We start from the raw sequence: 14,183 nt of genomic DNA on the forward strand, positions 1-14,183 counted from the left end.
AGGACATGTTTCACGGGACATCTCGGGTTGGTCTCTACATGAAGGCACCACAAAGCTGCCCCCTTCCCTGGGGTCCCTTGCCCCCAGCACAAGGGCTCAGCACAGTCCACCCAGCAGGCACGAGCCACAGACAGGGGGACGAAGTCTGCCCCCCGCCCCGGTGGAGCGCCTGCCATGGAAGGGGAGCATGGTGACAGCTCTCTGCAGGCTCGAAGCGGAGGGGTCTACGTGCATTCAGGGCTCTGTTCTTCAGGAGACACTAAGATCAGCAGAGACCTTACAACAGTGGGTCCCCAAGCGCAGGTGTCCATGGGACACGGGCACACCACCGGCAGAAGCGTCCGTGCTCAGGGTCTCCACACTGGAGGATCCCGAGATGCCCTGGTCTCCAAAGTGCATTCCACATGTATGGGTGACTTTTCTAGAAAGCTGCCCTGTTACCCACAAAGGGGCTCCAAAGTCATCTTGTGCAACCACTCTGCTGCTTTAACACTTCCGAGAACAGCACCTGTGTATACTAAGCAAATGGGAAAAGGCAGGGCTGGTTCAGATGTGGCCCTGCAGAATTCTGAAGAAGGTTCTGGGACAAGTGGCTCAGCTCAGGGTTCTGACACCAGAGCATGTGCAGGAGGTGGATGGGGGGGTGTGCAAACAAATGCCCTGCCTCGAATTGGCTGCAGCAAAGGTCTTGATTCTAAAGCTGGAGAGAGGCCAGGGCCTCCAAGCTGCCCAAAGGCCCGCCATGACGTTTCCTACTGACCCGTATCACTAACCCCACTGCGCTGATCCACAAGCCAATCAGAGGTGAAATGCTTCTGTCCAAAATCCAAGCAGGTTAGTAAAGACACAGGAATTCAGTCCAGGGTCCTGGCCTGATACGCCCGACCCCCTGGAGCTCCCTCACTGCCCCACAGTGCCCCACCCAGGCTGTAGAACGCTCACCTCACAGAGGCCCTCGCCCCAGACCCTTGCCAGACCGCAGCCACGGTCACTCGCCTCACGCATGATCCCGATCGTTAGCCCCCAGGGTCGCTCTGCCTGACCCAAAAAACGTTCAGCAGGCCAAGGACAAACCCAGTTTCTCCAGCTGAGTTGTTCACAAAACTGTGCAGCCAGCCCTCTCCATCAGTTCTGTCCTGGGCCATTCTTTCTGTGAGACAAGCTCAGTCAGCCTTCCCATGAGCTACTGACGAGGACACGGGCATACGTCGCACACTCTGTACAGAGTTTTGGGGTGGCTGGGCCGAGACTCCTACGAGGTGGGTGTTCTGGTCAGAAGGCCAAATCTCCAAAGTGCATGCTGCTTCCTGTCCCGGGCGGCAGGGTCCGGGGCCCCGGGAGCCGCCCCACAGGAAGTGGCCCGTCAGGAGGTCAGGGACTGGATGTTCTTCAGCATCTCCTCGAAAGCCTGTGGGGACGGCGCCTCTGCGTTCCGGAAGGTGGCCCGCACCCTGCTGTACAGGCTGAAGGATTTCAGCTCCAGCCAGATGAACCCGAAGCGGTCCTCGTCGAACAGGATAAAGACTCCAGGAGTGCGTTCAGGGCTGGTGAAGCCGTGGCCGGCGATGAGGCCCGTGCCGTAAAAACTGAACAAAGACAAGAGGAAAAGTGCATGGGGAGGGAATGAGAGGGACCCAGAAGGAGTGCACCGGGCCCCAGTCCTATCCTGTCCGCCTGGGCTGTTGCAACGCCCGCCCCCCGCGCCCCTGCCAGCCCCTCTTCCCGCCAGCAGGAAGCCGCAGGCCTCAAGGCCCACGAGAGCCCGTCTTGCCCAGACCACCTAGCAACCCTAACTGCCCAATGCACCAAACCACGGGCCGACGGTTGGGCTCACCCGGCTAAAGGAAGAGGGTCTCCAGCAGCCCCAACCACGTACCGCTGTCCCAAAGGACACCTTCACAAAGCTGGCCCAGGTAACCAGCCTTAATTCCAGGGATGCTTATGTTAGCACATCAACGATTCAAATACAATAAAGACTTACTGTCACGAACCCAGCAGGCAGAACTTCCAGATTTCCATAAGGCCAAGTTTCAAGTTTCAAGACCAGGGTCAGACTAAGCTACGTTTACGTCTTTCTTGCCAAGAATTTGGGGCTCCTACAGATAGGTAATAGGGATGGGGGCTGGGCCCATCTCCTGGGACCCCCACCTCCACCCACCACACCAAGGCTCCCCTGGGCGGGAGAGGAGAGCAGGCCTGTGCCTGAGGGTGTGCACAGGAGGGTGTTTGGGGAAAACCTCACATGGGAAAGCAGCACCAGAGGCCACAGGGAGGCCAGGTCCTGAATTGGTGCGGCGGCAAGGCCTCGCAGACACAAGAACCGCACAGGAGGGACCGCAGCACGCCCCTCCCAGGTCACAGAGCCCAATATTCCGCAGGTCCTGCGTGTCCACCGCAGGGCTGGCCTCAGAGCGCCCTGGGGAGCCACGGCTGAGCCACAAAACACTACGAGTTTTCCATTTCCTAAGGACAGCAGAGCCCTATTTCACGACCTTTGATAAATTCACATCAGTCGAAATCCTACTGGAACGTGATTTGCATGTCTCCTCCAGGAAAACCCAAATTCAGCCACTTTGGTGACAACTGAGCAGCATGAAGAAATGGAACTGATTTTCCCAGTGGGAGACAACAGAACACACGCTGACCTCTGCTCAGGTTCCTGGCGCCGGGCTCCTGAAACCCACGTAAATTCCGAGGGGATAAGGACACTAGGAGGTGACTCAGGTGGTTCCCGGATGGCAGGTGGATCAGAAGCCTGGAATCCTCGGCTGCTCCGCGATCCCCCAGAGAGGGGAGAGGGCTACAAACGGAGCTAATGACCGACCAGGCCTACGGGAGGAAACCTCCAGAAGAACCCACAGTACGGGGTTCAGGGAGCTCCCAGGTGGGGGAACACGTCCACCCCAGTCCCAGGGCGGGTCAGGGTCCCACGCATCTCGTCATGTGGCTGTCCATCTATGTCCTTTGTCACCGCCTTCAGCAAGATGGTGAATGTAGTGTTTCCCTGACTTCCGTGAGCCGCCCCAGCACATTCACTGAACATGAGGAGGGGGTCGTGGAATCCCCGACCTACAGCTGGCTGGTCGGAAGCACGGAGACAAACTGGACTGGTAACAGGCGGCTGAGGGGGCGGGGCAGTCTCGCAGGGTCTGACATCATCCTGGGTGCACAGTGTCAGGACCCAGTCGAGTGGCAGACACCGGGCTGGCATCATGGAGAATTGCTTGCAGGTGTGGGGCACTGGGCGCTCAGAGCCAATTTAGCCGCCCAGCCCATGCAGACACTTCAGTCCTCCTCGGGGAGCTCAGTGCCCTGCCCACACTCTAGTAGGCATGTGAAGTGCCAGTCACAGGGCCCAGGGGTCAAGGCAACAGACCTCTGCACATAACTGGACACACGTGGAAGCCAAGCGGCTATGATGCCACGGGACAGGTCATTCCCTCAACACGTCCCCTAGGGCGACGGTCCAGGAGAACTTCCTGCAATGATGGAACATTCTAGACCTGCAGAGCCCAACACACCCGTGGCTGCCGGCTGGGGATGCGGCCAGTGTGACTGAGGACCCGAGTCTGTCCTTTTAGGTCATCTCAGCTCCAGCAGCCCTGGAGGTTAGGGCTGGGGCGAGGGTCTCCTCATGTGTCCTCCAGGGCTGGGCCCGGGGCGGATGGAGGGAGAGGCCTGAGACAAAACCCTAAGAACATGAGTCAAGAAGCAGGAAGCCGGCCCTGCGTCAGGGACCTCCCAGCCTCTGTGGGGAGGACAGTGCACCACCAGCCCTTTACACATGCTTTCTGAGTTGGGAGGGAACCCACAGGAAGAAATGAAGGACTGACGCTGGAGTATGTTCATCAGGAGACGGAGGGAGACCCCCAACAAGCCTCACCGGCAAGGACACCAGGTGAACTCAAGCCGGCTTCTAGGGACACAGGTCGGGGAGGGCCCCCTCCTCACCGGCTACCTTCGCCACCGCCGGAAGACTCACCTGTCTACCCTTCCCCTGACTGACTGTGCAACGGCAGGCATCTGAGAGGAGGCCTCACGCCCGGCGGTTCTAATAAGCCCCCTTTGAGGCTCCCCAGGGGTGAGAGGTCAGAAGCCCCCGAAGTCTGAGATGTGGCCGTGCAGCCCAGGGAAGGACGCTGCCCACTCGGGCCCGAGCTGGAACCCAGAGAGAGTCGTCGGGGAGGTTCCCCGCCCGATGCAGCGAGCCCTGCGCTGGCCCCACAGCCCGCGTCCACGCTGGCTGGGCGGGGGGGCTCTCCGGAAGGCCTGTCGCGGCCGCCCTGGCATCCTTACCACATCCTGCAGGTGCGGGGGTAGTCCTCGTTCCGCGAGCTCACGCCCACAGGCAACACGAACGGCTGCCCCTGCCCGGACTGGGCCGGCTGCTCGGGTGCAGGCGCCGCCGCGGCCGCGGCCTCTCCGTCCGCAGGGCCCCCGCCCTTCTCGGCAGGCAGCTCCACGCTGGGCTGGGCGGGGCCCCGCTGGGGCTCGAGGGGGCTCTGCGGGGCGCGGCCCTCGCCATCCTCGGCCCCGTCCTCCCGCTGCTGCTGCTCCTGGCGCACCTGCTCCCGAACCTCCAGGACGATGCGGGACAGCTCGTTGAAGCTGCGGAGGCTCTCCACGTCGGGCAGCTGGATGCGGTGCATGAGGTCGATCTCCACCGTCTGCTGCCCAGCAGGGATGTTGGGGTCGCCCTGAGGAGCGAGCAGGCGGCCGTCAGCGGGGCTCAGAGACCGGCACAGACACGCTGCACGGTTTCCAGCTCAGAGCACAGCACGCCTCTGGCCAAAGGAGCTCACTCCAGCATTCCCACGGACTTAGCAGCAACTCCTTATGAAGTAAGAACGTCTCAGATGCCCGTAAAAACTAAGTGCCTACGGCAGGCAACCCATCTGTGAAGGGGTCTTTGAAAACACGGACCTGACAGCATCCGAGTGACCTTGTGAGGTGCACAGGCCCCTGGCACAGTGTCTCATGTGTGCTTGAGACCTCCAGGTGTAAAAACCTTCCCAGTCTGGAGGGGCTCAGACTGGGACTCAGATGGGGCACCTGGGTGGCTCAGCTGGTTAAGCATCTCTTGATTTCCGCTCGAGTCACAATCTCACGGTCGTGAGATCAAGCCCCACATGGGGCACCGTGCTCAGAGTGGAACCTGCTTAAGAGTCTCCTTTCTCTGCCTCTGACCATCTCCCTCTCTAAATAGAAGAAAATAAGATAAGATAAAAAAAACTGGGGCTTAGAGAAGTGCACAGACCCTCCTGGCCTGAGCGCCAGCCCAGATCTGTCTGCCCGGGACGCAAACGCTCCTGAGCCTGAACCCAGGAGCTCCTCCGGGCCCTGCAGCTCCGCACGGGACCCCAGGGCTGCGCTCTGCTCACAAGGAGCCTTCCCAGAGCACGGGGGCCCTGGCCGACCAGGATTCAAGAAGAAGGCTTTGTGAGAACTAGGAAGAGGCATTCCTCCCCGGGACGCTTCGGTGCACCTGCCAGAAAGGCGCCCTGGCTATGCAAATGACAGGTGAGCCCGTTGTGACCGGTGTCGATGAGGCAGGGACAGAGGGCTGATTTGTTTAAGACCCGCCCCCCGCCACCTTCAGCTCAACAATCCTCCGACTGTGTGCGCCAGCTGCTGAGGTCAGGACGGGCAGTGGGAGCCCGTGTAGTAACGCAGGGGGCTCCGATGTGGCAGCACCCTACCGTCACCTGGGGAACTCCCGGAGCCACGCACCCAGGTCGCCCTCCATGGATGAGAATCTCTAGGGCCCGACATCAGTGTTTTCTCAACATCTCCAGGGACTCTGGCGTGTGGCCAGGACCGGGTGCCATGGGGTAAGGCCGCCTGAGAAACGCTCCCAATCCCCTAGAGGTCTTGTGAAATGCAAATCCTGCTTCAGTGGGTCTGGCTAGGCCTGACAATCTGCATCCCCGGCAAAGCCACGGCTCCAGGGCCCACTGTGAGTAGCCAGGGTGGCGCCAGACTCACCGTGATCTTCGTGCCCCTGGCCCGCTTCCCGTGGAAGCTGAGCATGACGATCTCTAGGCCGTGGCTGCCATAGGTGCCTTTGAAGAGGCCGGGTCTGATGAGGTCGTCCGGATGGCTGGGCGGGAGGTAGATGCGGCGGTACGTCAGGCAGTTGCTGTGGGGGGAACAGGTGGCTTGAGAGCAGCTCGGGTGGGGGGACGGGGAGGCAGAGTACAGAGCTCACGCACCTCCCTGCCTGGTGACGGAGGGCCGGCAGGGCCGGGCGGCCCGGTACAGCCCGGTTAGGGTCCTCCCGGGCCAGTGGGGGGCAGGAGGCATGCCGCGTTACTGAGCCACAGTCGTCGCCCCCTCAAAACACAAGCAGGGCACACGTCACACCTCATCGGATTCTACCGGGGCTTACGCTCTACCGGGCACCGCAGGGCAGCTGTGGTGGGTAGAGCTCTCTGCAGAGGGGGAGGGGATGCCACTCCTGCTCTGTCATCCCGGCACAGGGACACGAGACTGCGGAGGGGGCGTTCGCTGCACCAGGGGTTGTTTCCGTGGGGCCCGGGGACAGGGACCAGGGAGAGCAGCTAAGAGAGGCGGAGGCCTCCCCCAGCAGACGTGGGGAAACGCCCTGAGGCTTTGGCACACGGGCCAGGCTTGTCAGAGCACGCCGCTGCTGGATGCTGGCGACAAAGCAGACAGAAAACAGACACCAAGGTAAGGCACGGTGGGGAGGATAGAAACTGTACTCACAGTACTCCGGGAGAGACTATGCTCACAGTACCTACCAAGAGAGGGTCTGTATTCACACCACCCACAGAGGGAGCTGCGCTCAGTAACCATGAAGGGGGACTAGGCTCACAGTACCCACAAAGGGAGCTGCACTCAGTGTGCACATGGACAGAGTGTGCTCAGTACCCACAGAGCAGGGGTGCACTCGGTACCCATGGAGAGGGACTGTGCTCAGTACCCACAGAGGGGGACTGCATTCAGTACCCACAGAGGGACTGTGCTCAGTACCCACAGAGCAGGGCTGCACTCACAGTACCCACAGAGAGGGACTGAGCTCAGTACCCACAGAAGGGGACTGCACTCTGTACCCACAAAGAGGGACTGTACCCAGTACCCACAGAAGGGGACTGCACTCAGTACCCAGAGAGAGGGACTGTACCCAGTACCCACAGAGCAAGGCTGCGCTCACAGTGCCCACGGAGAGGGACCGCGCTCAGTACCCACAGAGAGGGACTGTACCCAGTACCCACACAGCAGGGCTGCGCTCACAATGCCCACGGAGGAGGATGCACTTACTCGTACTGACTAGTGTAGATAAACTTCATCAGGATGAGCTCCTGCATGTGCTCGTGGAAAATGTCCTCCAGTGTCCGCCCCCATTCTTCCCTCAGCCACGTGCGGAATTCCTTCCAAGAGAACACGGTCATGAACACCACCATGACTCACAAGTAAGGCCATTCCCTGTGGCACTGAGCGGACACATGCAGCATCTTACAGCTTGGGCACGCCTGCACCACAGTCCCACTGGGGTGGACGGGATGGAGATTCGGCTGGCCAGAGACAGCGGCTGCCATACTGTGGTCTCCCGGGACCTGGCCTCCCTCCTGGGGGGTGAGTCACCAATGAAAAGTAAGGGGCTCTGGCCCCCACTTTCCCGAACTTCAGGAAACAAGAGGGACCGTGGGGTCCCTTCAGGCAAGGCTGGGGCCACAGCCCACGTCCGGAGCTCCCAGGCAGCAGCCACATAAGCCTCGCTTCCGTGGCCGCCATGGGATATGGTGTCTAATCCAAGCCTAGTCCTCAGGCTTCTGGGCTGCAGGACTCTTGTCGCTAAACCCCGTGCTGGTCACACTGGCTCGAGCTGCTTTCACCAGCTGCCGATGAAGAAGGAGACAGGTGTGGCCAGAGGAGAATGGAGGTGCCTTCATAGCTACCTTATACGTTCAAAAAGTTTATTTGCAAGAAGGGAGGTTCTATAAACATGTGTCCTCAAAAGTCAGTAATTCATTGTGGAATCAAACCATGTGAAGGATATTTAGTGCTTAATAACTTCATGGTGTGTATTTAACCTAATCCCCAGCTCTGAGTTCTGAACTCAATGTAGCATTTTTAATGACCGTCTAAAATTAGCTTTGCAAACAGAAGCAAGAGAGATTTAACAACAACAACAACAAAATACAGAAGAGCTATAATCCGTCAGTTGCTTTAACACATCACTGCCTAACCTCGAGCCACAGTGACTGAAGCACACGGCTACTAAACCACAAGCTCAGTATGTACAAATCAACGGGAAGTATCTATATCAGGAGCACAAAACTGGAAAACAAACTTTTACATCCTATTTGCAGCAGCCTCAAACAACACAAGACCTGGGATCACATGTTAGGAAACACGTGTGTGGCCCCTGCTCCGACAACCAGAGCACTGAGAGGGTGCGAATGAGCCTCCGTGACGGGGGTGCCTACAGCCGGGAGGACTCAGACCAAGCCAGCAATTCTCTCCGAATCCATCTGTAGACTCAGCGCCATGACAGTCACCGTCCCACCAGGATTTCTGTAGAAAATGACAAGCCGATTCTGAAATTCATATGGAAATGAAAAGAACCTACAACATCCAAAGCCATCTTTCAAAACAACAAAGTTGGAGGACCTCCACCAGCTCACATTATGACTTAAAGAGAAAACCACAGTGATCAAGATGGTGGTAGGAGCATCGGGACTGACAAAAACATCGATGCAATGAAACGGAGAGCCCGGAAACAGACCCATTTAGCTGGTCAGCTGATTTCTGACAAATATGTCCAAGCCACACAATAGGAAAAAAAAAGTCTCTTTCACAAATGATGCTCAAACAACTGGACAGCCATGTGGAGAAAAGGAACCACGATCCCGGCCTCACACCACACACAAGAAATAATTCTGGATGGGCCACAGACCCAAACATAGCATGAAACTACCATGCTTCTGAAAAGAGCGAGAATCTTTGTAACTTAGGGATAGGCAATGGTTTTTTTTTGTTTTTTTAAGTTTGTTTTTGAGTGAAAGAGAGCATGCGCACACGGGCACACAAGCGGGGGAGGGGCAGAGAGAGAGAGAAGGAGATACAGAATCTGAAGCAGGCTCCAGGCTCTGAGCCTTCAATGCAGAGTCCGAAGCAGGGCTTGAACACACGAACCTCAAGATCATGACCTGAGCCGAAGCTGGACACATAACCGGCTGAGCCACCCAGGTGCCCCTAACTTGTGAAGGTTTTTCTTTTACGGTTATTTTTCTGTATCTTAATAAACACTGCCTGTCCCAGGGCGCCTGGTTGGCTCAGTCACTTAAGAGTCCAACTCCGGCTCATGATCTCACAGTTTGTGAGTTCAAGCCCCACACCAGGATCACTGCTGTCAGTGCTGAGACTGCTTCGAACCCTCTGTCCCCCTCTTTCTGCCCCTCCCCCACTCGTTTTCTCTTCTCTCAAAATAAATAAACATTAAAAAAAAGAGAAAACTGGGGCACCTGGTTGGCTCAGTTGGTTGGGCATCCAACTTTGGCTCAGGTCAAGATCTCACAGCTTGTGGGTTTGAGCCCCACGTCGGGCTCTGTGCTGACAGTTCAGAGTCTTGAGTCTGCTTAGGAGTCTGTGTCCCCCTCTTTCTGCCCCTCCCCCCACTCACACACTGTCTCGCTCTCTCTCTTACTCTCAAATATAAATAAATATGGGGGAAAAAAAAACACTTGACAAATTATACTTTACCAAAGTCAAAAGCTTCCACTCAAATGGCTGAACTCATGGATGAAAGGCCCTCAAAAACTCAAACCGATAAGCAACAGATAAAAATGGAATTGAAGTATAAATGAGCAAGGACTTTGATGTTACCATGGTGAATAATCAGACTTGAACTAAATACCACGGAAGATGGCTTGTGAGGAGTCGTAATCTTATTTACTTTGCATGAAAAGGTCAGAGTCATTAGAAATAGCAACCAGGCCCAATTACTCAGAACAAAGGCCTTTGAAATATGTTTATTATGCAATTATCTCATGAGAGGTGCATGTACAAGGAAAACATAGGAGCCCGGAACACAGAAGACAAGGACGATATTTCCCAGAGCTTGCTCACCACGTGCTGGCGCCATATAACCATCGTGTTCGTCTTCACAGCAGCCCAGGAGACAGGTGCTGGCATCTTCCCCATCCTACAGAGGTGTGGGCCTTCGGAAACCCTTCCTATGTCACCAGGAGTAGGTGGCAGAATCAGACCTCATCCAAAGTCCACGTGCTCCCTGGCCTTGCTTCCACCAGGGCCACCGTCAAGGCCAGGAGGAGCACAGGAAGCAGGGGGCTTACCCGCCCTGGTGGGTTGTGAACATGAACCAGCAAACTGACGACACATAACAAGAATCTGGAACATCTTCAGGGCCTTTTACCTGGCAATCCCACAACTGTACGGTCCAAAAACCAGGTAAGGTTTTTGCACAGAGTTCAGGCAGTTCAGTTCCAGGAAGAAGCCTGGCGTCTCTCCCAGGCGGCCGTGGCCAGGCCTGGTGCTAAGACTTTCACACGCTGTGCCCTACTCAGCCCTCCAACTCATGTGGGTTCTGCGGGTAACTGCATGGCCCCATTTCACAGGTAAGGACTGAGGCTCTCAGAGAGCAAGTCACTTGAGCACGTGGTCAGGAGGGCAGTGGGGAAACACAAACACCTGAGCACAGACCCCATGCCCGACTGCAAGAGAGAGGATCACTCTCATAGAGTCAATGACCTCAGGTGACAGATGGCATGCTGCGGTCAAACTGAAGTTTGTAAACAATTCTAATGAGACTGGGAAGTATTTGTGGAACAGCTAAACAGCTTAAAAAAAAAAAGACCCAAATTAGATAGAGTTAGATTGTAATTACATAAAAAACAATTTGGAGAACATGAAGGGATAACACAGGACAAGCACAGGGGCTGACCCCGCGTGGGGCTCCGATGAATTCGTGTTTGATGATCAGAAGGTGACATTTCAATGCTCAGGTGAAAAAGTACAAAAGACAAAAAAAAAAAAAAAAAAGCAAAACAAAAGCATCTTGCATCCCGTTCAGGAATGTAGCGCGAGAACCTCTCCACACGACAGAGCGCCAGGAGCGAGGCCTGGTCGGGAGGGATGACGGACACCCACAGCATCTCAGGGGTGGGGCCTGCCCATCCTGCCTCCCTCCTCTCTTCCCCATCTCTGCTCCTCCTCGCAGCCCCGATTTCCAGAAACCTCAGGCTGGGGGCTGGACAGGCAGAGGGTGGGCAGGGAAGACGGCAGCTGGGCCTGGCTGTCATCTAGTGACGGAGGCCAGAGGAGGCAAGTCTGCGTGGGCCCAGGAGCCTGCCCTGCTCACAGAACCCAGGAGAGGGGCTGCGGTTTGTGGAGCACGCACAGGTCCCCCGGGGCATGCCATGAGGAGCAGGCTGAGGGCATCGCGGCCTGACTCGCGTCTGAACTTGGCATTCAGAGGTGCACACGGCGGGCAGAAACCCCAGGCCTGGAGCTGGGTGGGAGAAGCGGAAGGGCTGGTGAGCAAGACTCGGTGTATGAGCCAGAGACCCACGGGGCACCTGCAGCGTATGAGCCAGAGACCCACGGGGCACCTGGGGTCAGCACTTCTCAGACAGCCGAGCCTCCCGGCATCCCTCACAGGCTCTTGTGGTGCCACAGAGAACGAAGGAGAGCAGGGTGCCAGGCCGGCCCCTGGGGGCGTGAGGACTCCCCCGTCCCCGGGGAAAACTGCACTTGCTGCCATGATCCCCTGCTAGCCCTCTTGGCCGCCAGGAACTCTCAGTCCCCTGGGAAGTGCCCTCTGGGCCCGGAATTTTATTTTTCATATGTTTATTTAATATTTTTGAGAGAGAGAGAGAGAGAGAGAGAGAGAGAGAGAGACAGCACAAGCAGGGGAGGGGCAGAGAGAGAGGAAGACACAGAATCCGAAGCAGGCTCCAGGCTCCAAGCTGTCAGCACAGAGCCTGATGCGGGGCTCGAACCCACGAACTGTGAGATCATAACCTGAGCCAAAGCCGACGCTCAACTGACGGAGCTACCCAAGCGCCCCAGGGCCCAGATTTTTAAACGACCGTCAGCCATTAGACCACAGGGCAGCCAGAGTCCGGCGCTCAGCCCTTCGCCTCAGTGCTCAGAGCTATCAGGACACATGGCGATGTCCCCGCCGCGGCCTGTCCTCTCTCCCTGGAGCCTGGAGCCATCCTCTGGATCCAAAAGACTGAATGAGAAAGTGAAGACATCGCTGGCTGACACAGAAATCCACAGGAGAACCCCATCCCCACACAGCTGAGGGGAGACAGAGACAAGCAGCAGACAGCAGAGCACCTAAGATGGACAAAGTGACCACAGGGCCAGACGGCAAGCTCTCCCACCACAGCAACTCCAGGCTGGCTCACTGGGGACCTTGAGGTCCCGCCGCTCTGCCCGGGGACGGTCTGCCTGGGGACAGGGCGCGGCCCTCTGCTCTGCACGGGGGACGGTCTGCCCATCCTCTCGGATGGGCCGGGCGGGGGAAAGAGAGATGCCTCTGACTACATAAAAGTTAAAAACACATAAACATTAAAAAAACTCCTGGAGAAAAACGCACTATAAATCAAACCAAAAGACAAAATAATGAATAAGAAATGACTTGCAACTCACACCCTGAAGGATTCATTTCCCAAGACGATAAGCTGCTACGAGTCAATTAGAAACATCAAGCAGAAAAAGGAGCAAGGATGTTTCCTGACGTTCAGAGAAGGAGCCGCGGGGAGCCCTGGCTCATGCCCGTCACCTCAGCCTCGGCTGAGGTCGCGGCAAGGGAAACGCAAAAGGACCCCAGAGCCAGGAGACCAGCAAGGCCGTGCTCCTGCCTCACACGCACTCGTTCCTAGTTCCCATCCACAAAGGACTGGTGTCACTGCTTTTACAAGCGAAGTTATACCGTCCCACTTCCCAATCGGCGAGCCCACACACAGAAGGCGGCGGCCAAGAACTTTTCCCGACCCCAGCATATGTCCTTCCAGAAACACACCGCACGGTCCCTTTACGGTCTCGACAACTGAGGAGTGTCTACTCTCGGGAAACACGCGGACGTCTTCCGCGGAAACGTGAACTACAGCAACACGTGCGTGTTGTGCACGCGACGTACGTGCAAGCGTCGGTGACACTGTTGTGAAAGAATAGAGCATTTCCATCACGTGCCACATGTTTGAGGAAACAGGGACCTCCTCCGCCTTCAAGGGATTCCAGTGAGCGTGTGCGTGCACTCTTTACACGAAGACGCGCGTACGTGTGCGCTTACGTTCGATCTCCCGGCACTTCTCTGGCTGACAGGGAAGCGACCGGACTCAGAACCCGACCGAGAAATGCAGGCCCCACCAATAACCATCAGTTCAGGGAGCAACCGACACTTTAAAAATTCAAGTTTTCCTTAGGATGTTTTGAAATGGCAGTGTGACTTAGGTCCTCAGAACACAGAAACTCAAAGGCAGTATGAAATTACTTGTGCAAATAAAAGGAAGTCCAAAGAAACTCACGAGTGAAGCTCGGAGACAGGCCTCCCCTCTGTGTGGCCACGACGTGGTAACGTCAGCCACGAGGCCCGTCTGCCGGGAGAACACAGAGGCTCCAGAAAAGCCGTCTGGTCTCCCCACACACGCACACGCGAGAAGAATCTCCAACAGCACCTGGACTCTCTGGCCAAAGGGGCAAAGGGGAGCCGCTCAGAGAAAACTCCTTCTCTTCGCTCCGCCTGTTCTCAGGGGTGGCGGGTAACGAAAGCCCGTGGCCGTGCACCCGCACACACGGTGCCCTTTCCGACGGACGGGGCAGGGGAGACGACCCTCTCACAGGGGGCACGCCGGCGACGTCAACCCGCGAACGGAGGGGTTCAGGCTCACCTCCTGCCTCCCGCCAGACATCCTGTGGTGGTCCGTCTGGTTGCACTTGGTGGAGAACTCGTCCTTCTTCACAATCTTGAGGGTTCACGACAAAGCAGAGGGGAACGGGTCAGTCACGGCACGCCGGGCAGGCAGCCGGGGCAGCGCGATCAGCCTCTCCGGCACGGACACCCCGCGCACGCAGACGGAAGCCCAAGGGCCGCCGAATCGTGGCCGGTCCCAAGAAGGGAGCTCAGGGCTGCCTGGACGCGCACCTCCTCCCCAGAGGACAGTGCATCTGGGAGGCTTTTCCAAGGCGAC

General features: G+C 57.2%; 1 protein-coding gene across 4 annotated transcripts in view; it reads right to left on the minus strand.

Annotated features, from left to right (window-relative positions):
- Positions 1-219: 219 nt before the first annotated feature.
- The window catches only part of FBXO31 (F-box protein 31), a 48,667-nt gene continuing 34,703 nt past the window's right edge, over positions 220-14,183 (minus strand). For 3 of the 4 annotated variants that reach the window (XM_049622636.1, XM_049622635.1, XM_049622633.1), the window contains 5 exons: positions 13,884-13,958; positions 7,282-7,391; positions 5,986-6,139; positions 4,297-4,697; positions 220-1,586 (listed from right to left, as the gene is read on the minus strand). In XM_049622636.1, the coding sequence (XP_049478593.1) occupies positions 1,364-1,586; positions 4,297-4,697; positions 5,986-6,139; positions 7,282-7,391; positions 13,884-13,958 (963 nt within the window). In that variant the 3' untranslated portion in view covers positions 220-1,363. The remainder of the gene's footprint in view (positions 1,587-4,296; positions 4,698-5,985; positions 6,140-7,281; positions 7,392-13,883; positions 13,959-14,183) is intronic. The other variant, XM_049622634.1, reaches the window with a different exon arrangement.

This window comes from Panthera uncia, assembly GCF_023721935.1.
Source record: "Panthera uncia isolate 11264 chromosome E2 unlocalized genomic scaffold, Puncia_PCG_1.0 HiC_scaffold_20, whole genome shotgun sequence".
In the NCBI taxonomy this organism is placed as follows: domain Eukaryota; kingdom Metazoa; phylum Chordata; class Mammalia; order Carnivora; family Felidae; genus Panthera; species Panthera uncia.